At 34.6% G+C, this 25,529-nt stretch overlaps 5 protein-coding genes and 2 non-coding genes across 8 annotated transcripts; 3 read left to right on the top strand and 4 right to left on the bottom strand.

Annotated features, from left to right (window-relative positions):
* Positions 1–1,935: 1,935 nt before the first annotated feature.
* Positions 1,936–3,645, bottom strand: LOC107907657 (uncharacterized). Its single transcript, XM_016834994.2, has 2 exons — positions 3,510–3,645; positions 1,936–3,366 (listed from the first exon to the last, which is right to left on the bottom strand). The coding sequence occupies exon 2, from the start codon at positions 3,103–3,105 to the stop codon at positions 2,437–2,439; it is 669 nt and encodes a 222-aa protein (XP_016690483.1). The 5' UTR covers positions 3,106–3,366; positions 3,510–3,645; the 3' UTR covers positions 1,936–2,436.
* A 2,896-nt stretch (positions 3,646–6,541) lies between these two features.
* Positions 6,542–6,613, top strand: TRNAP-UGG (transfer RNA proline (anticodon UGG)). The gene has a single exon. It is a non-coding gene; the product is annotated as a tRNA-Pro (tRNA).
* An 87-nt stretch (positions 6,614–6,700) lies between these two features.
* Positions 6,701–6,772, bottom strand: TRNAP-AGG (transfer RNA proline (anticodon AGG)). The gene has a single exon. It is a non-coding gene; the product is annotated as a tRNA-Pro (tRNA).
* A 116-nt stretch (positions 6,773–6,888) lies between these two features.
* LOC107913190 (uncharacterized) lies at positions 6,889–11,482 on the top strand. 2 transcript variants are annotated; one of them, XM_041099845.1, is made up of 8 exons: positions 6,890–7,075; positions 7,207–7,508; positions 7,682–9,759; positions 9,848–10,117; positions 10,224–10,304; positions 10,461–10,554; positions 10,644–10,710; positions 11,120–11,482. In XM_041099845.1, exons 2-8 carry the CDS (start codon positions 7,262–7,264, stop codon positions 11,172–11,174), a joined length of 2,892 nt encoding a protein of 963 aa, XP_040955779.1. In that variant the 5' UTR covers positions 6,890–7,075; positions 7,207–7,261; the 3' UTR covers positions 11,175–11,482. The 2 variants fall into 2 exon arrangements, 1 of the variants encoding a protein (XP_040955779.1); XR_005917505.1 differs by having other exon boundaries at positions 6,889–7,508; positions 10,229–10,304; positions 11,120–11,241.
* Positions 11,483–12,338: 856 nt separating this feature from the next.
* LOC107913184 (uncharacterized) lies at positions 12,339–12,900 on the top strand. The gene has a single exon (XM_016841684.2). The coding sequence runs from the start codon at positions 12,472–12,474 to the stop codon at positions 12,880–12,882; it is 411 nt and encodes a 136-aa protein (XP_016697173.1). The 5' UTR covers positions 12,339–12,471; the 3' UTR covers positions 12,883–12,900.
* Positions 12,901–12,983: 83 nt separating this feature from the next.
* Positions 12,984–15,553, bottom strand: LOC107913176 (rho GTPase-activating protein 2). The gene is given in 5 exon segments (XM_016841672.2): positions 12,984–13,316; positions 13,318–13,650; positions 13,795–14,145; positions 14,234–14,354; positions 15,079–15,553. Coding segments are annotated over 5 exon segments (1,290 nt in total). The 5' UTR covers positions 15,429–15,553; the 3' UTR covers positions 12,984–13,181.
* An 8,044-nt stretch (positions 15,554–23,597) lies between these two features.
* LOC107913168 (histone H2AX) lies at positions 23,598–24,328 on the bottom strand. Its single transcript, XM_016841660.2, has 2 exons — positions 24,027–24,328; positions 23,598–23,927 (listed from the first exon to the last, which is right to left on the bottom strand). The coding sequence occupies exons 1-2, from the start codon at positions 24,225–24,227 to the stop codon at positions 23,706–23,708; spliced, it is 423 nt and encodes a 140-aa protein (XP_016697149.1). The 5' UTR covers positions 24,228–24,328; the 3' UTR covers positions 23,598–23,705.
* Between the last annotated feature and the right edge of the window lie 1,201 nt (positions 24,329–25,529).

Here is a 25,529-nt window from a genome sequence, read left to right as displayed (position 1 = left end):
GGTCGAACGAGAAAATCGAAACCCAGCACATTAGGGCACGTTTTCTCGAATTTCCAAACGCAAAACATTGCCTTACTTTGAAATTTCTTTTGATGTATAGTATTAATATGCGTAACAAAATGCTAATGAATACGATAATGTGAGCATAGATAATAGGAACAATAGCAACAAAGTAAAATAAAAGGACAAAATAATATCATGCAAAATAACAAGTATATAAATAAATAAAACTAAAACATTCTTTCTAACTAATAATAAAAATATAAATAAAGAAATAAATAAAAAAAGTGAATAAGATTATAAAAAGAGTAAAAGATATACATAAGTATGAATGTATATAAAAATTGAAAGAGAAATAAAACATGTAAGTATATTTATATATTCGTGAAAATAAAATGTGTATTGATACGTATGGATATGTATTTAAATTATAGAGATATACATGAGATATAAGTATGTACATATATTTATGAAAATTAAATATATACATAGATATGTACATAAATTATAGAATATACAAATACGTATATATTAAAAAAATGTATATATATTATAAAAAATATGCCTATATATATGAATAATAAAATTTGAAGTTTAAAAAGTATAAATAAGTAAATAATAGTAATATTAATATTAATGATGTAATATAATAGTAATAATAATATTAAAATAATTAATTTAATAATAAAATAACTAAAATAACAAATAGAGGATTAAATTGGAAACTAGACTAAATTTTAGGGTCGAAATTAAAAAATGAAAAAAAACCGAAAAGGATTAAATCATAACGCGCGTGAAAAGAAGAGGACCAAAAGGGAAATATTCCCACGTTAATTAAACAACGTCGTTCCAGCGAGGTCTGTGCACAGGGTCTATGGACCAAATCGAAAGAAAAATGGAAATCTGTGGCAAAATAAAAAAAAAGGATAGGACCCAATTGTAACCAGCCTCAAAAGAGGAAGGACTGAGGACGCAAATAGCCCCCTTTGTCTAAAAACACGCGGATCCTAGGCGGTTCGGGTCGGGTGGATTGGGTTAGGCCAAAATGACGCCGTTTTGGTGCCTGAGAGGCCTGCTCAAAACAACATCGTTTTGGGGCCTATAAAAGTCAAGTTTTTTTTTAAAAATGCATTTTCCTTATTTCTCTCAAAAAAAAAAAAGAAATTCTCTCAAATTTCCTCTCCCCCCATCCGGGCACCAGCCTAGAATCCGGCCAACGCCACCTCCGCCGCCGCGCCGGCCACCGTACATGGTGGCCAAAAAAATAAAAAAAAAGGTATATTTTTATTATTATCTTTTTTATATGTTATGTATATATTTATATTTTGTATATTATTAAAAACCAAAAGTAGAAAAACGAATAAATAAATAAATAAAGTTAGAAACTAGGAAAACCTTTGTGTTTCTTTGCTCTTTATTTTTTCTTGGATCCTTTTTATTTCCGAAAGAAACCTCAAAAAACTCCTCTCCTTTTACAGCAGGTTCGGCTTTTAGCCGAAAGAAAAGAAAAAAAAATCCCCCTTTTACAATTTGTTTTCTTAGGCTTTTATAGCCATTTTTACAAGATATAAATCTATTCTTGTCGTTTCTCTGCAGGCAAGTGGACGACGGCGGTGGCAGAGAGTAGGTGGCGGTAGCAGGATTTGGTGGCTGCTAAAGCGGCGGGTGGTTGACCAGCAGGCCCTAGGTGCGGCGCACCTAAGGTTAGGGATTGTTGTTTTCTGTTATTGGGTGTTGGGCTAGGGTTTTTGAATATTAGGCTATAGGTTTTGGGCTTGTTTTATTATTTTGCTGGTCTAGGCCTGCTGATTTGTAATTTGGACTGTTTATTGACTTTTAGTTTGGTCTTGATCTGCTTTGAGTGTACTGGGCTCGGGCAAAATTGGGCCTGTACATGTTATGTACCGTCAGTATTATGTCTCTGACTCTCCGCAACATGGAGTCCAGAACAGTTGCGATGTTAACTCTCAAGCCCAACAAATTTGGTTGCTGGATCAACTCAAGTTTAAGTCGACCGACCCTTCTTTGGTTCTCTGCCCGAATGCAAGGTGGCTGTCGACGCTTCTTTTGCGGCTCTACTGTGACATGACCTCCCTTGATGGAGGCGTGCATGCCAGAGGTGTTGCGGCAACACTTGGACTCCGTTTGTGGCAAATGACTAGGGTTGAGATTACTACGGTTTTTCAAGCATTTTTTGGGCCTTATACTGTACTTGTAACTTCTTGAATAGCAATATGAATTTCGAGAAAATTTAATTAGTAAGCAAGCTTTGACCAAGCTGTATGTATGAATGTATATGAATATGATGGCATTAAGCAGGCATTCCTAGAAAAAAAAGGAGTTCAAAACAATTGAACAAGTTGCATGGAACTTGACTGTAACATATGCAAACTAAGCCTAATAATGTAAAAACAAAAGAACTCTAAAATCCTGAGGTCACCAACTTTGGTTTTGGCTAACCCGATGGAACCGAGGCTGAAACCACGCAGCTTTAACGATTTGACGTCCTTCAGCGTCATCGGCACCAACCCCGGTGTTTTCATAAGGCACCATCTTATCAGCAGAACTCTCACAAGACACGACCGTCCCACAGATAGAAACTTGAACCCCATCTTCCAATCCCAATCGCTTCTTCATATTTTCCTTCTCAGAATTGGTGCGGAATCTCAATGGGATGCTCTTGTCTTTTGCCGACTTCATGTACCGTACTTTCCCCAGGCGGAGCTCTCGTTGCTCGATCGACATATACACCATCGAATCCGACTTGTTGTCGAAGAAATAAAACCCCCCGTTGTAGTGTGCGGCGTATTGAATTTTGGTCGGAACCATGGATGCGAGCTTGTGCTCGGTCCAAGCTGTGGCTCCACGTTCGATCATGTGCAGCTCGAGTGTTTCAGTTTCAGTTCGACTGACAACGGCGACGACACAGTCTTTCGAAGTCGGCGGGGCCGAAAAGACCGCTACGTGGTCGTTGATTGCAGTGTGAGGGAATGGACCTGGGAGGTCTATTTTGGCACCGGACAAAGGGCAAAAGAAGAACATTGAGCCTTCACGAAAGAGTAAGAGCCACCCTAGACTAGATGCCAGGCAGGTTGCTCCGTTCATTTCTGGGATATAAATGGTGTGTTTTCCATCCGATTCGGTAATCAAGCTGCATTCGGAATTGTTCCGCCGTATATTAGGCACCACGGCTCTTGGTCTGGTATGGCATCGATCTCGGCGGTGGCGGCAAACGAAGCGGAGTTCCAATCCTTGCAGACGGCTCGGAATCGGAGAAGGTCGATTAGGCCTAAACGATCGACAATGGATGGTAAAAGAGGAAGATGAGTCCAGTCCTTGGATGTCATTTGGTCACGTTTATTCGTCCTGTATATGTATTTCATGTTCATCAGTAAAAAAAGAAATCTCTTTGTACAAACATCAAATTAAATCCAATCAAATCAAAAACAGATTTGAGATGAAAAGTAGAGAACCAAAATTTGATTGTAAATTATTATAGAGTAACATACCAAAGCCTTTGAAACTGGGGTGAAGAATTCTCCATGGAACATGAAATTGGATGAGTTTGGAGAAACTGTAGATTTTGTATTTGTTTTAAGCAAAGCAACCCTACAGTCACAAGAGTTTTGTTTCCATAAGTCTCTCATACCACAATAACTTATAGCTATTTTTGCTCTTACCAATTAAACTCACTCATCTATGTATTATTAAATTAAAATTTTCAAAATAATTTAGCCACAATTATCTTTTTCACCCTTCAACTTTATCAAGTAAAAAAGTCATTTTAACTCTCTATTTGATTTTTTATTGTCAAATTATCCTAAATTGAATGAAAAATTAACGTTTATTAACTTTGTTAATATAGTGTACACGTGGATGACAACCGTTAACTTTTCTAACTATTTCAAGGTGATTTGACAAAAAAAATCAAATTTAAATGTTAAAAGTGATATAAAATTAAATGAATGGCTAATATAATTTCTTTTATATAAAATTAAAAGGCTAAAAAAATATTATGGCAATAATTTACTTATAAAAAATAAATTAGAAAAATAATGAGATAAATGGTGTTAATTGGTAGGGAGTAGATGATAGTAGTCGTAAAAATAATTTTCCAGATAAGACTTAGGTTTTAGTTTTAGTAAATAAAAGAAAAATTATACACAAAAAAAGTGGGTAGTGTATTTCCTTTTTGGAGAATAAATATTTAATTTTGTTGTTATGATTAGATTTGATAGAATAGCAACATGAGATTGAGACCCATTCCTTTTCCTTTGGAAGCAAGAGAGGGTAATAGTGGGAGCTTGGATTTTTGTGTGTGTGAATAAATCTTTTTGTAAATTATTCTGGATTTAAGTTCATATCTCCACGACTACAACTGCAAATGCCTTGATTTGGAGTCTAGATTACGAGCTAATACCCAAAGTTTGAAATGTAGGGGGGTTTCTTTCTCAAAAATAACTCCATTCCTCATGTGAACAAACTGTACAACTCCTTGCTCTGTAGCCACTGTATCATCCAATCTGCTATTTCAAATTGAGGTAAGGTTAAAACTTTGGATACAGGGTAACCAAACCAGGCTACTCTTGCGAGATTACAATCAACAAAAACGTATTTGTCTCTGACACATAAAATAGACAAGACACTTTATTCACAATAACTCTTCTTTTATTATCCCCGATGGTTTGCTATGTGTTATTTCTAAAATATTATTGCTAGGGGTGAGTAAAACTCGATTCGACTTGAAAAAATTGAAAAAAATTTGAATTTCGAGTTAAACGAATCGAGTTATTCGAGTTAATTGAATTATTCGAATCAACTCGAATTTTCTTTTTCGAATTTCGAGTTCGAATCGAGTTGAGTTTTCAAATTCGAATAACTCGAATAATTCAAATATCAAACTATAATATTTTACATTTTTACCCAAAACTCCCAAACCTTTTTACTTTTCCCTCAAAACTTTTACTCCTTCTCACTTTCCCCCCAAAACTTTTACTCCCCTCCCCTCTCAACCCCCAATCTACCCAAAATTCATTTCCCACCAAAATTTTACTCTCCCATTTATTTTTTCTCAAAATTTTACTCCTCAAAACCCTCAAAACATTTTATTTTCCCCCAAAATTTTTACTCACTCCCACTTTTCCCCTAAAACTTTTATTCTCTTCCCATCCCACCTCCCATCTATCCCAAACCCTCCCCCCTCCAATTTTTTTTTTAATATTTTCCCTCCAAAATTTTACTCCCCCTATTTACTTTCCCTCAAACTTTTATTCCCCAAAACTTTTTATTTTTCCCCTAAACTTTTACTTCTCTCCCTTTACTCCCAAATAAAAAATCAAAATATCCAAAAAAAATCACTAAACATAAATAGTAATAATTTTATTTATATCTACTATTTATATTTTTAAATTAAATTTCACATTTTATATTATTTATATTATTGAATTGTTTAATCATATTGAATATTTATATTAAAATTGAATTATTAATTATGTCATAAAATATTCGTGTTAAAATTTTATATTGGTATCAATTTCACATTTTATTTTTAAAATAACTTTTATTAAAAAATCATATTTTTACATTTAATATATTTTTTAATTCTAAAATATGACAAGAATCTGAAGATAATTGAAACAACTAAGCAAGCAAAGAAGCTAACCAGTATATAAAAAATTAATAAATAAATTATAAAGTGATGAAAGTTAATAAAAAAATTGATTAAGGTGGACAGATTTTATTACGATGGGTGGCAATGGTTACAAGGACCCAAAATTATTTTTTAAAATTTAACTCGAACAAATATATTCGATTCGATTCGAATTCCATCTCACTCGACTCGATTCGATTCGAATTCCATCTCACTCGACTCGATTCGAGAAAACTTGAAATAAAGTTAGGATGATAAAATGAGATTCGAAAACTCGATTAACTCGAAAATTTTCGATTCGATCGAATGCTCACCCCTAATTACTGCAACTATTTTTATCTCAAAAAATAAATAAAAACACAATTTTCTTTTGAGTTTGAAAATATTTTAGGTGAGAGAAAAAGATAAATGGGTAGAGTATTTATTGTTCAGAACTCAATATCCATAAGAGCTGAGACACGGTTAACTATATTTTGTAGTACTTTTCTCTTGATATATTAACACGTGTCCCTTAAACTCAACATCGATATCCTTAAAAACGTATTCTAAAAATTAAATTTTGAAAACACATATTTAAATAAATAATATTAAAAAATTTTACTTGGGTCTAAAAAAACAGTTTAACTTACTTAATTCCTTTAAAAATATAAAAGAATAAATAGAATATATTGTTTCCTAAAAAATATATTGTACTTATTGTATGAAATACTTTAAAATTTAAATAAAATCAAGGTATTTAAATACATGATATTTGACATTATTTTACACTGCATACTGCATACATGTAAAAAACCAGGCTATATTTTGATTTTTAAATATATTTATGCATATCTCTAGCTGAAAGAATAAATTAATTAGTTTTGTTTTTTTTGCAAAGAAGTACAACCATCTGGGCGTTTGGTCTAGTGGTATGATTCTCGCTTTGGGTGCGAGAGGTCCCGAGTTCGATTCTCGGAACGCCCCTTTTTAAATTTTCCTTTTTTTTTAAATTTTTTGGCTCAGAGGCGCCGAAACGTGGACATATTGGTCAGTAACACAAAAAACAAACGGGGGGCATTCCGAGAATTGAACTCGGGACCTCTCGCACCCTAAGCGAGAATCATACCACTAGACCAAATGCCCACTTTGTTCGTTGGTCTCAAACAAAGTTATTTATATTTACCTTTAATTGAATAGTTTCCCGCCCGACCCTTCAGGTACATTTTTTTGTTATTATTTCCCCTCCAAAAATCAAAACTCAAAAAATCCCAAAATGCTTTTGATGCATAAAAATGGGGTTTTATTATGCCACCACATTAGCTTTCCCATCCATCATTTAAGAATTTGAGGTTTCCCACCAAATCATCGTTGATCACTGAGAAAAATCCAACATTAACAAATTGAAACTCACACTCTACTCTTTGAGTCTCACTCCCCATCCATCCGGTAATCTTTTTTCCTTTCAACATTTCAATTGTTGCCCCCCTTTTTTTTTCTACATGATTTTGGGGGATTCTCGTTAATCATCAAGAAAATTCTCAAAGTTTGATCCAAATAAATACTGTTGTGCTTGATAGTCCTGTAAATGAAAATGAAACCCAGTTGGAGAAAGCTTGCTTTGGCACTGAAGTAATGGATAATGATGATGGTGATGATTATATGGGTCATGTGGAGGATGTGAAAGTTGAACAGGTAATGTGTGAGCTTGATATGGAAATTGTGCTTGATAGTGAAGATGAAGGAAGTTGTAGAACCGAGACTATAACTCTCTTTAATTGTAGAAAGGTCACTGGTGGAAGTGAAAAGAATGTGTCAAAGAAGAGGGAAGGGCAAAGCCCTTGTTTAGATGTTGATTCAATTGACAAACAACTTAGTGCAGGTTAGTCTTTAATTGGTTTTGTTTTGTTTTAAAATTTTTATTCAACGTCATTGTACCCCCTTTTTTCTCTTAGCAAATTGAGATCAACATGATTGCTTTGTGTTTATGTTTTGGTTGAATCTTATGGTGCATAGTAATTATTAGTAAATCATTTTCTGTGGTTTGAATTGAAGGGACGAAAAGATCTTCCATGGGTCATGATAGACGTGATGGGAAAAAGGATGTGCCTCAATTGTCTATAGGTGATCATGAGATTAGAAGGTTGGAATATGTCAATTCTCAGGAACCTGGAGAGTCGTCCCAAGCTATTGCACTTTGCTTCGTGGATAACTTTTTGAGCTTTAATAGTGTGGATTTGTGTCAAGGAGTTGAAGAGAGAACGAGGACTAAATCGCCTCTTGTCTCCAGTGCAAAGGGAACTCGACATTTGGCTAAGATAATCAATCGGGGATCCCCGGTCAAAAAAGTGGGAACCTTTGAATGGTTTGAGAGTTGTCATCAGGGAGAGACTGATTCCTTTAGCAAGAGAATGACAGGGGCTTCTGAATTTGGAGACTTAAGCCATCAACATCTTCACAATAAAGGGCAAAGAAGTTTAAGCAATGAGCATGAAGAGGAGCATGCACGCCGTCATTCACTTTCAGGGTTCAAGGATCAGGGTTTGAAAGCCAGTATCGGGATAGAAAAAGAATCAGAAGGGAATATGGTAAATGGATCTTTTAAGGAGGTGGACGAACTCATGAAGACAAAATCATCATCAGAAAAGTTTGAAGCTAGTGGTACTGCAAGAGACATACCAGTCATGTTTGATGTTGGCTTTAGCACCCAAATAGCTGCAGAAGCGATGGAAGCTCTATGTTACGGCCTCCCTCCCAGTTGTAAAGCTTGTGATACATGTGAAGCTGTAGAGGGTGCCCTCACAGATCTTCTGGAAGGTGAAGCAATGAGTAGAACCCATTTGGTGCATCATTCCCTTCAAAAGGTTGCTGCTTGTGAGATAGGAGAAGTTGGAAAAGAGTCAATTCGAAGAAAGCGTTCTGCTAGAAGATATAGCAAGAATATTTCTAGTTCATCATGGAATTGTAATTATCAGGAGTTGAGTCACAAACTAAAACCCGAAACATCTAAGAGCATGCAATCAAAGTTGGATGAATCTGTGAGCCAGAACAACCTAGAAAACTGTGAGACTTACGTGACTGCATTCACTCCTGATATGCAGAACTTGTGCAGGAAACAATTGTCACAGGAGGAACCTATCATTCATCAAACTAGGCACTGCAAGGGAGGAGCTAATGTAAAAAAGATTAAGGATCAAATGGAGAAACCAAGAGTAATGACCAATAATGTTAAGGAGGGAAGTATTCTAACATATAAGAGAAAGAGGAAGAGCGTGGTTGCTGATCCACCTAAGTTATTGAGTGGCAAGCAGAAATGCACCAAGCTGCATTCATATGCCTCTGCTGAAACTCTTGACGGCAAATTGAGTGAACAACGAAGTAGTCCACAAGAAGCTGCTATAGCCAGATATTTGAGATTAGATACATGGAACTGTCCCAAAGGCAAAAGAACACAACGGAAAGTGCCGATCCATTCCAGTGGAAAGAGTAACATGCATGCTTCATTCACTAGTGTTGGTGCAGAAGAACACAAACTGGATCCTGTCAGAAATAAAAAAATGCCAGAAGATGATGAAACCAATTCTAGTAACTTCAACATGAAAGGACGAATGTGTACTTCCCTCTCTTGGCCTTCTTTAGAAAGTAATTCTGATGAAAGTTTATCAAGACAGAACTGTAAAGAACAAGTTTCAGGCGTTACTACAAACAGTGATTTAGCAGCCCCAAACATAAGAGAAAGTGCTTGGGACTTGGATGGAGTCAATGCCGCCCAAACTGAGAAGCCATATTATGTGGATTCTACATCAATCATCAATGGTTTAAAGAACCATAATTTTGGAGAACCACTGAGAAATACTATTGAACCCTCTGGTAAGGAGTGCATCACTACACTTTGTTGTAAAAAAGGTGTGAATGAGGCATCACTCAACAACAGACCCTACGTATATCACAGGAAACCTTGCAACAAAAACCTACCAAAACCATCACTTTTGAAAGAGCTTATTGGGTTAGGTGTTCCTAAGTTAATGTCTGATTTTACCCACAGAGGCTTCAGAGCACGAAAAGAGCTGGCATATATTCGAGTCCTGTTTAGCCAGCATTTGGATGATGATGTAGTCAAGCAGCAGAAAAAGGTGTAGCCTTTTTTTGTTTCTTATTCAACAACGAGATAATTCATAAATCTAGTTGTAAAATTCTTTGATTTGCTTTTATTTTGAACAGATTGCTGCACGACTGGGTATTTCTATCACATCATGTTCTTTGGATGCCACACATTTCATAGCAGACAAATTTGTGCGTACGAGGAACATGTTGGAAGCCATTGCTCTTGGAAAATCAGTGGTGACTAATCTATGGCTTGATAGCTGTGGGCAGGCAAGTTGCTTATTAGATGAGAGAAATTACATCCTGAGGGACTCCAAAAGGGAAAAGGAAATTGGTTTTAATATGGCTGTTTCATTGGCTCGAGCAAGACGGTATCCACTTCTAAAGGTGGTTGTATGTGGATATCTGATTTATTTGAAACCAGATTAGTTCCTTAGACACTTCTTACATTACTGGAATATCCTGTATGCTGATATCTAATATCCCTTGGCAGGACAGAAGAATCTGCATCACCCAAACTGTTAAACCTAACAAAGAGATGATTGCTAGCTTGGCCAAAGCAGTTGGAGGTGAGGTATGTGTATCTATCTACCTTAATAGGTAGCCTGCAGCTATCAGTCACTAATGGTGTTCGAATATCGTTGATATAACTTTATCTATATTCCTTTTATGTTTTCTCTATCTTAGGACAATATGGTAAAGTAATGATTTTCTGAGAATTTCTCCTCAGGTAGTGGAAGCAAAAGATCAAAAGATTCCAGATGATCTCTTGATTCTTTCCTGTGAACAAGATCTGGCAATCTGTAAACCTTTAGTTGAGAAAGGTTTTTACACCATTATCATGATGTCCCGTTTCTTTCTAATAAATGATCACTCAGCTTTGTGGTAATTGAACAAGTTTACTTTAATGCAGGAGCAACAGTGTATAGTTCAGAGCTTCTGTTAAACGGGATTGTCATCCAAAAATTGGAATATCAGAGGTAAATGTATTGGAATTTATATAATAAATATTATCCCCGAATCTGCACCATCTTGGCCGTGTGTACAGGCCTGTTGAGATAATCTGAAACTGTGGTTTACTTAGCTAAACTGATCAGGGCCATCATTCTGATATTTGCTTGGCATAGTAGTTGAGCTCATTCTCACATGTAAGATCATCTAAATTTCCCCACATGCTAGTCATATGAGCACCTAAGTTTGAACCAGAAACAAGGCACGTTATAGATCAGTTTCACAATCTATGTTGCTCAGACTATTCATTCTTCTTGAAGTATCCAAAGATCCTCCAAATATATATATATATGTAACTTAGAAAAATCTAACCATACTCGTAGTGGGAACTTGTACTGTTTCGTTTTGTTCTTTTAATGTTGCATGGTCATCTTACAGGCATCAACTCTTCTCAGAGAGGAATAGACATGATCAAAGCTCAAGGAAACATTGATCTGTGCACTTGTAGACAAGAAGGGCGGGGTCCTATTTTGTACAGTCAGGTTAAAATGTCAACTACATGGGGGCCATTGTGATGTTAGAAAACTCGTAGACTTTAAAACCCATTTTGCTCAGTGAGACTGCTATCACATTATGCAAATTTGTAAAAAACATGCCGTATTTGATAAAACATTGGACGGTCATGATTGGTTAATGGGTCTTCATATTCACTTGCCAACTGAAACAACAGTCCATGTGGGGATTCATAAACAATTAAACATCCTCCTGTGGTCCAGTCAGAGTTCATTGTTTTCACTAAAACATTGTCAGTATCGGGCCAAAGTAGGCTTTAATATCTATCTATCTATATATATACACTTAGTAAGAATTTGTCAATCCATAAAACTTCATATTTTTTTTCTAAAACAAATGTCTCACGTGAACATTTCTATATTGAATTAATTCTGTATGTACAGCTAATATTTACGACTCTCAACAGCAGCAGACAAATAAGACTGCAGATGCCAAACGCAGTAGCCAATATTTAGGTCAAATTTTAGTTTTGATCTTTCTATTTTACTCAAATTTAAGAATTGGTCTATTATACGCAAATCAACGCCAATATTTTAAACCCGAACAGTTAATAATATTATTCGGATTAATTGATGATTAGGGCATCCCCAAAATGGTAAATAGTCCGGTCAAAATTTATAAAATTATAAATCACTATATAATGGTAAAATTGGATTTTGGTCTCGCAAATTATTTTAATTCGATTTTGGACCCAAAGCAAATTTATGGCTTCGCTCCAGCTAACAAAATTATAAAAATAAAAGGACCAAAAATCAAATTAAAGTATAGGACTAAATCCAAAATTTTGAGCATAGTAGAGGGATCAAAATCAGAATTTGACCCAAAATTCATGAAGCAGATTTCATTTTTCTTCTCCTTGGTCGTTGGAGGCTGCCAAGTTATTATTCTATCATAACCCCTTTTTAAAAGGTAGAAACTCCGTGTCGTCAACACTGCTTCTAGAATAGTTGGAATACGTACATAAACATACATATATATATTCTTTTTGTTCTAGAAGGTGAATTAGCCAACGGATAATTGTTTTTTTCTTTTCAAACTCAAACACGCAAACGGTGGCGGAGGCGCCGCTGGCGGCAAAAGTAGCCCCACCTCTCCTTTGCTTTGCAAATTCCTTTTATAGTAATATGTTATATCTATTATAAATAAACACTACGTATGGGGGACTCCAAAATAAGGTTATTACTTGTTTACGTTGTTCTTTAGTGTCGACAAGAAACATGGAGATTACAAATAAAGTTGTTGATGTCTCTTATTTCTTCCACTTAGAGGCTACCGGCGATTCCGAAGCCGGTTACTTTGATCCCGCCATATCTGTTATCAACCATGATGAAGATGACAACGATGATGCCGAGTCATGCAGCTGTGATGATGCCACTACATCTGAATCTGATCTTCTTCATGTGGTTAATTATAGCTTAGATCACAAAGCAAATGTTGGCGATGATCATCACGAAGATGATGAAGAGGATGGGGAGGTGGTGGACCAAAATGGGGTTCATTTGTATAAGAAATGTATTAATGGAGTTGTGGTAAAACAAAACAAGAAAGCATCAGCTGTTTCTTTTGATTCAACCATGAATGAGATGGAAAAGAACAAGCTGTTCTGGGAAACCTGTCTAGCATCTTAGATGCTGTTCTTTTTCTGTTTTGTTTTTTTGTCCTTTCTTTCCCCCAATTCCCTGCAAATCAACCATATTTAGATAGAACAGGCAATGTTAGAGAACTTCGATTTCAAACACAAACACAAGTTCAGCCCCATTACTGAACCTTTGATTCAAACAACACTAACTTTATCGATTTACAGAAGCAAATCATGATCGAAGAGCAACAAAGTATTGTTTTACATAATGTAAGGATGAACCATCATCAGTCAGATAGCATTAGACAAGGACAGTGACAATCTAGATTGTCTATCATCTCCACATCCTTATGTGCTTGGGTCTTCCTTCTGACCGGAGTCCCTTCCATCACTAATTCTCAAGGCAAAAATTCTTTCAGGTAAGACAGTAACTGGACTTGAATTATCACTTTGCAATTCGTCAGCTGGTTCCTCCAAAAAGACTATTGGTGACGGTCTTATTATTCTCATCCAGTTGCCTCAAGAAGCATTCCTCTATTTCACCTAATGACTGAACTTCATCTTCGTCTCCGCTGTAGCTATTGTAAAGGGCATTATCGTATTCTGATGTTGGTCCTTTCAGTTCACAGCTCGTTTCCATCTCTCGGTTACTATCAAACTCCTCATCGGTAGGGCCATTGCAAGAGTGAGACGACATTGGTGAACATCTCCCTCCTGTTGCGCTCTCTTCACGCTCCTGCAGTGTCCTCATGATCAAGGTCTTGAGCAAGTTCATTACTTGAACAGCATGCATCAGAGCCGTCAATGGATCAGACATCTACTCGAGAGAAAATCAAAATAAAAATCTTCATCTTAGTTCCCATGGCAGTTTGTAGTATTTGACAAAACAATTTTAAGTACATATCTCTGAATACTGATCCAACAAATTCGTTTATGCAAACTAGAAAATTTTGTTTGATACCTGAGTCATATTCGGAGCAAAAACCATTGCGATATTTCTCGCATTCATTTTGTTCGATTCCTCTTCCTCGACAACATCCGCCATAAGATCAACAGCCCAATTGAGCAATGCAGCTTCAGTTGGCTTTAGTTGCTTCACAAGATCGACAGATTCTTCTTCGGTATTGCATTGGAGAACCTGTTCAGGGGAAAGTCCATCTAGCACCCCTGAAGGAAGTTCCCGGAACCAAGCCTTTATAAGGCCAGCAAGACAATGGACGTCGATATTATCCGGCACTATGCCCCTATTGAGCTGATCTCTTACATGCTCCTCCTGGCTATTTTCAGGATTTATCCGGAAAATCCCTTCTGCCTACAAGATCAATTGAGCAGAAAACCATGATCATTCAATTGCATAGAGTTGAATTGAATAGTAGTTGACAAGGTTTACAACTCCAAACCTTTAGGCCTCCTTGTGAATAAAGCCGCTCCTGCATTAGTAAGAGTATAGTGGGGACACTATTCCTTTTGGAATCGAACGAGCATTGCATTGATTCGGCTGAGACACCAAACACACTAGCACTGTAATGAATACAGTCAGTTGCAATTAAGGACCATAGTAATAGAACAGATAAAATGTCCATATGCAAAAGGTCCTAGTTCGAGCTTTGCCATAAGCTCGCTTTACAGCAACCATGGTGCTGCAATTGAATAGGGAGATAAAACCCTGATTGGAGAAAAGACCGGACTTGGCTTGTAAACCGCAGAGGTACATCAAAAGAAGTTTCTTTGAAAACCCAAATTTCTTCATAGACAAGATTAGGTTGCAATAAATATTTTGCAACTAAAAACAGTCCAGAACATGGCATCATTTATTTGCTTCACCTATACAAGGCAGGGTCAGTAGCTACATTTATTGCACACTTCAGGTGCTGCAAGAAATAAACCTAATATAACCACAAATCCTAATACCCTAAACATAGCCTCTATCACTCGATGAAATTCACTGCAATTCCACAAGCAACTCGAAGTCCAATTATTTTACTGCTTCTGGAAAAAGGAGTAAGGACAAAATAAACAAGGTGTATATATTATAAAAATTATTTGTCAATTTCATATAGCTTTTATAGAAAGCGACAAACCCAGTTCAATAAATTGTTTATTTTCAAATTTTCAAAATGAAAAAGAGCTTGAAATCAAAACTTTGAAAATGAATTTCAGATCTAAACTGCAGAAAACACTAACATTTCAACCTGAAAACAACTAAAGAAATCAATCTTTAAAGAAACCAACAAAAGAAAATTACCTAGCACTTGGAACCCGACCCGGGATCTCGACTTGGAACTCAACGGGAAGACCCAAGAACCCATTGAACCGATCAAATGTAACATGGGTGATGTGTTTGACGTTGGTCGGCCATCCGATTTCCATCTGATGAACGGTGGAAGAAGACATTACTTCGTCTCGTCTATCAACACGACAAGACACCATGGATTTCCTCAAAGCAGCCAAAAGCAAGGCCACGACAGAAATCTGGTTCTGCCGTTCTTCTTCCTCCTCACAGCTCTTGAGCCCTCCTCCTCCTCCTCCTTTAGCTCCGCCCTTCCCACCGCCACCACAGCCACCTCCTTTGGTCATCATTACTAGACCTGTCATTATCTTCCTGTTAGCTTTGGGTTTTGCTTCTCTTCTTCGAAGGTCACGAGGTTTTTAAATTTTGTGGACTTGTTTTGATATTGAGAGATGCATCGGAAGTGAAGCTTTTCAAGTTTTTAGAGTTAACGTCCACTTGTGTTTTCAAATTTTATCTACGGTGGAATTTATTGTTTGCCCTTGCAGTTTGGGTAATATTACGAGAGTGCCATCTGCCCCAATTGGTCACTGACAAAAATCATTCTCCTTGGGAAAATGACACCCTTATTTTGAAGATTGGGATTCAAATTAAATATTTTTTTATATGTCCCATTTACTACTTTATTTCTATTCAATATAATTCATGGTCTTTGGGGAGAGATTTGAATCTTTTAAAACACAATAAAATATTTTAAAATTTTGATTTGAATGGTACCACCTTTTCTTTTCTTTTTCCACAAAATCCAACCTAAATTGTTAAGAAAATGATTTTTAATATATACAAACAATTAGCTTTGAAATGTAGTTTTATATTCTTAAATATTTTACAAATCTAATGGCATTCATATTGCATATATTTTTTCCTTTTAGAATTTTCTAACTTATTAAATTTCAGTTGACAAAATAATCATAAATATTAGCATTATAATTTTTTTTAAAAATCCTAAAAACGGATTTTACCATGCTAAATTATTAACTATTATTAGAAATCTTATCACATGTGTATTCCATATATATATATGGAAATTACGGATTTAAAACATAAATGTGTGTTTAAAAATAACATACAATATATAATGAAATGTATGGCTTGAAATTAATTAATCATAATAACAAATGAAATATGTATAATATTAAAATAAAAATCATATTAAATTTTACATAAATACATCAAGTAAAAAATACTAATTGCTCTACAATTATTTATCATAGTTTTATCATTTGTTGTGAGTTAGTGTTGAGTTGGCTTGTGACACCAACTTAATTAATAACATTATTAATAAGAAATCTTATCACACGTGAATGCATGTGAAAACCACTTATTTAGAACACTTATGTGTGTTTAAAAATAGTATATAATAAAAATGAAATAAATGGTTTGAAATTAATTAATCATAATAAATACATCAAATTAACAATACTAAAAGCACCACAATTAGTTATCATGATGCTATCATTAAAATGAAGGTAATAAATTATGTATATTAAAATAAAGCATTGGTTGAGTGATAAATTGGCATGTGTTCAAATTTCACTATATACCTTTTTTTCGTTAAAATGAAAAGACTAAAATACCTTCAAATAATATAACGAAATTGGCGACTCGATTGAGGGTGACACAAACTTAGTAAAACACTTAATAAATTGGAAGTATAGATACCCAAATTCCTGGTGTGCACAGATGACATTTTCCGTAGCCTCTCATTAGTCTCTAAAGTTGATCAGATTTCTTGATTGGTCCTTTAACTTTAAATTATTTATTATTTAGTTATCTAATTATTATTCATTTTAAAATATAAAAAACAGTAGTTAAGATTGCTTCGGTGGCCTGAGAATGCATAAATAGATAACACACAGTTTTCAAGAAGTCGGGAAATTGGGTGAAAAGGGGGAGACAGGTTTCTTGTTTAAAAAGTGGAAAGCAATTTTGTAGGGCTTTTAATGGTATCTTCAGAATGACTCAATGTGTTTAATTTTCAGAAGAAAGTTAGACCTGGATTGGAAACTAATTTCTAATCAAAAACTTATTAATTGCTTCTTTGAATTACATTTAAGTTTATTTTCATGTAGGTCCGTATATTTTGGTAATAAGAGTTAGATGATGACAACTATTGTTTAAATAAGATTTAAAAATCGGTACATAATCTTACTGAACCTAATAATAACCATATTTAGATCATTGGGAAACAGAAAAAGAGAACAGATTCTCTACTTTCATTACGCTAACAGACACCATCATTTTCTTCTTTCGGAAAGGAATAATCATGATTAAGGAAGCAAATGAGGCAAAGGATGATGTTTATTTTGGTAATTTTTCATCCTTATGTATGGAGGTCAATTTCAAGGGCAAGCGCCCGACAAATGAAGGGAAGGAGCGTCCCGACGCCCAATTAAACTTGCAATTTCTTTTATATATTTATCCGGTGAATGTACCTTGGAATTTAATTTTATTATTAAAAAACTAAAATAAAGTTAAATTGTTACTGTATAAAAATGTTATTTATTGCAATTGAAAAAATATTTTTCAAAATATTTTTATACAGTAAATATTAATTCTATTACAATCCAGATATATTTGATTCATTTAATAGTCTAGGGACTAAATTGAACTATTTAATAATAGATGGACAAATTTGATACAGTCTCTATAATACAAAGACTTCATAGATGCTTTCACCTATTTTTTTTCTTGTTGGGTCGAGTACAAAAGAGCTCAATGCTCTTTAAGAAGCAATGTTTCAAGCTCAAAATAATATTTGAAAGAGCTTTATTGGACATTTAGAGGTCTTATGTAGCATTTCTATGGATTTAGTTAGAATTTAAGGTGGCTCGTGATACTCAAGGGTCTTAAATCAAAAAATATATTTTATCATAGACTTAATACATCATTTGGCATTTGAGTTTAACAAATTTCTATAACGTGGTACATATGTTTTTATTTTGTCAAATGTAACATCTGTATTTGGAAAAAGTTATACGTTGTGTTTGCTGAAAAAAAAATCAGTTTCAAAACAATTTTCTTGCACAACGAAAAAATAAAAATTTGAAAATCAAACCGATTTATGATATTTATAGCAATAAACTCTTCTCGAAAAGTACTTGTGCTTTGTGCAAGACGGGTCCTTCACGTTCCTAACTTTCAACCGAGCAACCTTCTCTACTATTCTCGTACCAAGAATCGCTTCAAGCGTGGGATCGAACAATTATGAATCAAACACGAACCAAAAATAATTTTCTTACTTTTAGTAGGAAAGTAGACCTCTCTCTCAATAAAAACGGTAGAATTGTTATTCCCGAAAAATAGAATTTATACTTACAAAATAAATTCTCACTATTTTCGAACAGATTAAAAATATCTCAAAGTTGTGTGAAACTTCTATATTTTTAGTTCTATCAGTGTCATCTATTTATATGGAGAGATAACAGAACCCTAGTTGAATTAGAAGAATGCAAATAATGCTTATTTAATAGAAAAATCAATCCCCTAGTTGAATTAGGGTTAGCTGCCCCTCAAACATATTGTGAGGGGCTTTGGGTCTCTCCTGTATCGGGTCCAATTATATATGCTTCTTGGACGTTATAATTTAATCCAATCTAATGCATTATTTTTATTTCCCAAAATAAATATATATTAATTTTTCAATTAAATAATTTTTCAACTCAATTCTAATTTCGTTAAAGTCATGACAACTTTACCATAAAAGAATTTATGAGAATATATTTAATTTCTACATTCAACGAATTCACAATGACCAATTAATTTAATTTTGTTTTCGAACTTCAATTATTTACTTCAATAATAATTCGAAAATGTTAAATTAATTCTCAAGCCATTTCCATATTTAGTGAGAAACCACATTCATTTGTGAATGTAACTCATTTCTCTAACTATGTCATTTTTATCCATTTCTATTCATTTGATTCTAAATACAATTCATTTTTTATTTCAACGAGCTAGCGGAGGGACTAATTTGATATTTGTGATTAGGGCTGAAATGATTTATAATAAAATTTTAGTTTTTCACCTACTAATTATAAACTCATTTAGTCACGAAGTTATTCCATTATAATATCGTAACTGAGCTTTCCCTAATTACATATCATTACGAAAGTTGCTCGTTCAGTTTTCATCCAATGACATTGTCATAAGTGTGTTACCCTCATAGGATATCTTTAATCTCTTTGGGATAAATCGGTTCTCCCAATATGATCCTATTTATCACAAAGATAAATGACCTGTAACCACGTTTACTTTTCATCTATCATATAATGGCAATAAAAGGATATTATTTACCCATTCTTCTGTTATGAATTCCACTATTGTGAATGATGCTACATACTGCAAAAGCCATATACCTAACGCACCAGTTTTGGGATCCTTATCTATTCAAACTCAAGTTTTTACTTACATCAAAGTATATGAGTCACACATACATAGTCTATCATTCACTTAGGATTAAGATATGTTACATTATAAACGTCGCAAATAAATAAAAGAATAAACGAGTTTAAGATCTATTCTACTTGGGTCTTGTCCGACATATTATCAGTCTAATTAATCGCATCTATGTCTTTATCTTCTAGGAGCTATCCACTTCGATGCTCAAGACAAAACATCTCTCCAATTGGACTTGATAGATGACATATTAGTCTTTCAATTGATTTTCTCATTTCCGATTAGACTACGGACATGTTTAGGTTCATCTACTAATATAATTTGTGGTAAGGAGTAAGCGAAAGAGGATCGTATTCAAGTTATTCGACTTGAATAACTTAAGCCAACAGATTGCCAACCAATGCTGTCAAAGAAAAAACTCATTTTGAAGCTTGGTTTGAACTTAAGCCAACTGTTTCACACTAAAGGTGTTTGGTTGTGTCTGCTATACACTTATTTCAGCTGAGAAGAGAACCAAACAGGAGAAAAGATATTTGTTGGTTACAGCAGCACAAAGAAAGGCTATAAGGTCTTTGATCCCTCCACATAAAAGATCATGGTGAGCAGGGATGTGAAATTTGATAAGGAAAATGTATGGAAATGGAATGGTACAGATGCAAGCTTGTGTGAACAAGGTCAAAAAGACAGTAATCTGCAACCAGCTGAAGAAGAAGAAGAGTAAATTAATTATGAATTCTATGATGTACCTAAGAGAGGCACAAGAACCATCACTGACATCTATCAAAGATGTGATGTGGCAATAATGGAGCCTTCAAGTTTTGATGAGACTGCTAAAGAAAAGTGTTGGAAAAGAGCCATGGAAGCTGAAATGGAGCTGATACACAAGAACAATACTTGGGAATTGGTTGACAGGCCAGACCAGAAGAGAGTTATTGGTGTGAAGTGGGTGTTTAGAGTCAAGTACAATGGTGATGGATCCTAAACAAACACAAGGCAAGACTTGTGGTGAAGGGGTACAGCCAATAGTATGGCATTGAATTCTTAGAAACCTTTGCCCCTATTTCAAGGTTAGATACAATAAGACTTTTGTTTGCCTTGGCTGCTCAAAAGAAATGGAGGGTGCATCAACTGGATGTTAAGTCTACTTTCCTGAATGGCTTCCTCAAGAAAGAAATCTTCATTGAACAACCAGAGGGGTTCAAGGTTCTTGATGAAGAGGGTAAGGTCTACAAGTTAAAAAAAGGCCTTGTATGGTCTGAAGCAGGCACCAAAGGCCTGGTATGACAAAGTTGATACATATCTGTCTAGGCTCGGGTTTGAGAAGAGTATCAGTAAGCCTATTCTCTATGTGAAGAAATCAGATAATGAAACCCTGTTGATTGTGTCACTATATGTAGATGATTTGTTGGTAACTGGAAGCAAGAGGGAGCTGATTGAAAATTTTAAAGTATAGATGCAAGATGTTTTTGAAATGACTGACTTGGGGGAAATGACTTCCTTTCTTGGCATGGAAATGAATCAGTCTGATCATGCCATCTTCATAAGTCAGCAAGCCTTTGCCTTGAAGATATTAAACAAATTTTGTATGTCAAATTGCAAAATAGTTAGCACATCAGTGGCTCAAGATGAAAAACTAACCAACAATGGCAACCATGAAAGAGTTGATGAGAAAGAGTATAGAAGCCTTGTAGGTTGTTTGCTTTACTTGATAGTTATAAGGCCTGATATCATGTTTGCTGTTAGTCTTCTTTCTAGATTCATGCATTGCTACGATGTTGTTCATTTTAAGGCAGCCAAAAGAGTTCTTAGATATATGAAAGGAACCTTGGATTATGGAGTGAAATTTGAGAAGGCAAAAGAACTCAAGTTGATAGGGTATTCTAATAGTGATTGGGCAGGATCCATTGATAACATGAAAAGCACATCTGATTATTTCTTCACTCTTGGCTTAAGGGTCTTTTATTGAAGTTCAAAGAAACAACAAACTGTAGCTCAATCAACAGCAGAAGCAAAGTACATGGCAGCTACTGCAGCTGTTAATCAAGCCATTTGGCTTAGGAAACTTTTATGTGATTTGAATGAAGATCAAGCTAAAGCTACTGAGATTAGAGTTGACAATCAGTCAGCTGTTGCCATAGTAAAAAAATCCAGTATTTTATGGCAAAACCAAGCATTTTAAGATTAAATTTCATTTCATTAGAGAGGCTGAGCAATCAAAGGAAGTTAATTTGATCCATTATAGCTCAGAAACCAGCATGCTGATATTCTAACTAAGTCTCTCGGTGCTACAAGATTTGAGAACTTAAAAAGATATATTGGTGTTTGTTGCATACAATCCAAGGAGGAGTGTTGAACTTTGGCTTGCAATGCAACAGTAGAAAAACATTGAAGCTCAACCAGTACAACAGCAACATTTTGTTTATATGTAACTAGCTTTAGTTCTTTTATAATTTGTTTTTAGAGTTAGTAAGATTAATGTTGATTTGAATGATGTCCAATTTGATGTAATAGTTGATATGTCAGCTACATTTTGTGTGTAATTTAAGCTTTACTTTAGTCAAGTAATTAGTGGGAGCAGTTACACATTAGGTAACAGCCTTGTAACCTATATGTTTTTTACTTAATGAAAATTTGAATTGTGATCAGATTCTTTTTAGTTTTTCTTCTTGTTCAAATTTCTTTGCATTCGTTTTCTTTGCTTCAATTCTCCTTAGGCTTCTTTTGGATCCCCGTTTAGCATTAGCACAATGCGTTTTTTATTGATTTTTGTGCAACCGCGGTACAAAACTTTCTTTGGATGACCAAGTTCTAGTGCGGTGGAAGGGAATAGATCGCACCACACCCCAAAATTTCCACTACTCCATTTATGCCCAATTGAAAATTCAAAGCTGCAAATGCAACTTACATGCCTTTTTTGTCCCTTTTCATTTATTAATAAATTGAATAAAGAAAAGTAACAAAACAACGTTGATAGTTAAAGAAACAAATATTTTATTATAAATTTATATTTTAATATTTTATCAAATGAATTTGTAAATTCACATATTTTTAATAATTTTGTGAAAGTAAAATAATTTTAAAAATTTTTATTATATATCAATTCTAATCTGATGTCTTAATAATCATTTTTTATTCTCACATCACCACTACAGTTGTAGTTGAATCCAAACACACACTCCATTATTGTTTCTAATTTTACCGCTATAGTATCAATCTCACTGCTACAGTAACTATTCTCAACATCACCGCTATTTTTAACATCACCAAAATTAAACACACCGCTCATCCAAACTAAACTTTAGTTTCCTGTCAAAACACCAACAAATGCCCAAAGCTCTGCTCGAGTAACATCCCAATATCTAATTTTCTTGTTAAAACCCAATAGCCAAGTACCCTCCCTGTACTTCTCTTTGGGCTCGTTCGGAATGAGTTTAGAGGTATAAAAGTGCTTTTGGGCAGTAAAAGCAATCCCAAACACATAGCATTTGCAAGCAAATATGAACCCAACATGAGAAGCAAGAAAATTGGTGCTGTGACTTTTGGCTTATAGAGTTTGGGAAGTAAAAATACTTCAATGCCCTTATTCAATTTTTCATCTACCCAACTTATAGTACTTTACTGATTTCTTTCTAGTTCAGATTTAAGTGAAACAAAAATATTCTTTAAATTGTAAATATTCGAGAATTGGGCAACATGTCTACTGCGATATGGGTTCTTTGGTTTGCCAAGAATAAATTTCAGAAAGGGTTATTCAGACTCAAGAATCGATTGTTAACTTCATCAAAGCATTTGTCTCGGAACACGATCTGTTGGAGTCGCACCGGAAACCCAGCTCCTGCTGGAACGAGAATTTGTAAAAAGATGTACCTCCGACATCCAAGCACTTGAATCTCAAATGTCATCTACCTCCTTCCCTCCATACCTTTACTACGACAGTTTTTATATTTCACTGTACCCTTGCTTTACCATTCTAATTATATATGTGCACTTCTTTGCATAAATTGACTGAAGGAGATTTTGGTTCTAAACATGAACGAACAAAAATAAAATTGAAAACCTGAAAAAGTTAGAATAAATGATTCAATTCTACGCTTTCTTTACTAACAGATTTATACATGTAAAAAACGAACTGTTTCATTACATGCTATCCCAAAAATAATCATTCCAATGCACTGCAAGATCCTCTAAAACTCTTGAGAAACAGAACCAATCTCGCCCTTCCCTTTCGAAGCCTTCTTTGGCAACAGATTCTGATGAATGTTTGGCAGAACCCCACCATTTGCAATCGTCACACCTCCCAACAGCTTGCTCAGTTCTTCGTCGTTCCTCACAGCCAACTGAATGTGCCTTGGAATAATTCTGTTCTTCTTGTTGTCCCTTGCTGCGTTTCCAGCCAATTCCAAAACCTGTAATATTAAAGAAACCCCAAACAGATCAGTTACTCCGCTTATAAAAAAATCTAAGAGATTTCCAATATGATAAAAGATAGTTCCGATTAGACAAACCTCAGCAGCTAGATACTCGAGAACGGCAGAGAGATAGACAGGGGATCCAGATCCGACGCGCTCGGCGTATCGTCCTTTCTTGAGGAAACGTGCAACTCGACCAACGGGGAATTGTAGTCCGGCTTTGCTGGATCGGGAAACGGCTTTAGCCTTTGACTTGCCTCGGCCTCCTTTGGTGGTTGTTGCTGCCGCGGAGCTCATGATTTGCAGATTTGTTTGGATTTCTTTTCCTTTTGAAAGATAAAGTTTTTTGAAGGGGAATTTTTTGTAATCTTTGAAATTGGTTTTGGTGGGAGACGAGGCGAAAGGGATGTTATTATATAGAAGGGAGAAGGTGTGTTTTGATTGGCTGTTTGGGTTTCACGGAGATGGCCAAAGTGGCTTGTCTTTTCGTATCCAGGATTGCCAACGTGGAGGTATGTGACAAATTTGTGTTTTGATTGGTTGGATTTGAATCACTTGGATCGCCAAGGTGGGGAAACTATTGCTTTTTGGTGGGATTGAAAGTTGAGAACTTTTAGATGTCGCGGGTTTTCTTAAATGTTTCTTTTTTAAGGTTAAGTCACTGTTTCGGACCTAACTTGTGTAGATTATATATATGTGAACATCTTTAAATATGTTCAAGTTAAAGCCTAATTATGTTTTATAATAGTTTATTCTTACCTCACTTACTCACATATATATATTGTGTATTTTGTAATTGTGACTGTAGTAATTCTTTTAAAAAAATTTAAATAATTATCTTTTTTTCAAATAATAATAACTATCAAAGTTAAATTGAAATTTTAATGTATTTAACTTTTTAAGTTAGTTTTTATAATTTTATTATATTGTTTATGCCATCCTTTTTTAGGTATGTTACCAAAAGAGAACATCTCACTATACCTTTCTTCAACATTTATCTCTTACATGTTTTACATATAAGTCATCGCTAAGTCACACCAAAGTTTCACGGTAAAATGATAAATCTTTCAATCTTTTTTAAGTAGACATGCATAAAGTAAGAATGAGTGATCAAAAGTATATGTTGAACTCGAGGAAGTGAGGAAGTTGAAATTTGAGATGGAATGTTTAATAAAAAAAATAAACACTAAATTATACAAATGTTATCTAACTATATTTGTATTCTTATTTTGGTCATTGAACTTTTAAAAATTTTAATTTAAGCACTAAACTTTGTATTCGTTCTTATTTTAGTCACCCTTCGTTAAATTAATAACGTAAATAATAGTGTCACCTTTTTTTTAACTGGTATAATAACACATTTAGTTCTTAATACTTACATGTTTTATCAAATTCGATTATAATTCTAAATAATTCAATAAATTTAACCCTTTACATTTACAAAATTTAATCAATTTGATCCTTAAACTTCCTAACCAAAACTTTTAACTTTTAAAATAGAGACGTCTATAAACTTGTAAAACCCAAAAAGAAAAGAAAAAAAAAATTCTCCAATTCTGTCAAATATGCTAGTCAAAAAATTTCTTTTCATTAAGGATT

This window comes from Gossypium hirsutum, chromosome D08 (assembly GCF_007990345.1).
Source record: "Gossypium hirsutum isolate 1008001.06 chromosome D08, Gossypium_hirsutum_v2.1, whole genome shotgun sequence".
Classification (NCBI taxonomy): domain Eukaryota; kingdom Viridiplantae; phylum Streptophyta; class Magnoliopsida; order Malvales; family Malvaceae; genus Gossypium; species Gossypium hirsutum.
This window is presented reverse-complemented; position numbering and strand designations above follow the sequence as displayed.

What these genes read in the sequence shown, in the direction of transcription:
- LOC107907657 (XM_016834994.2), bottom strand. Translation starts at nt 3,105, where the DNA reads ATGAACGGAGCAACCTGCCTGGCATCTAGTCTAGGGTGGCTCTTACTC.
- LOC107913190 (XM_041099845.1), top strand. Translation starts at nt 7,262, where the DNA reads ATGGATAATGATGATGGTGATGATTATATGGGTCATGTGGAGGATGTG. An exon ending in TGACAAACAACTTAGTGCAG is followed by an intron (nt 7,509 to 7,681) that starts GTTAGTCTTTAA and finishes TTTGAATTGAAG; the next exon opens with GGACGAAAAGATCTTCCATG. An exon ending in CAAAAATTGGAATATCAGAG is followed by an intron (nt 10,711 to 11,119) that starts GTAAATGTATTG and finishes GTCATCTTACAG; the next exon opens with GCATCAACTCTTCTCAGAGA.
- LOC107913184 (XM_016841684.2), top strand. Translation starts at nt 12,472, where the DNA reads ATGGAGATTACAAATAAAGTTGTTGATGTCTCTTATTTCTTCCACTTA.
- LOC107913168 (XM_016841660.2), bottom strand. Translation starts at nt 24,227, where the DNA reads ATGAGCTCCGCGGCAGCAACAACCACCAAAGGAGGCCGAGGCAAGTCA. An exon ending in TCGAGTATCTAGCTGCTGAG is followed by an intron (nt 23,928 to 24,026) that starts GTTTGTCTAATC and finishes TTAATATTACAG; the next exon opens with GTTTTGGAATTGGCTGGAAA.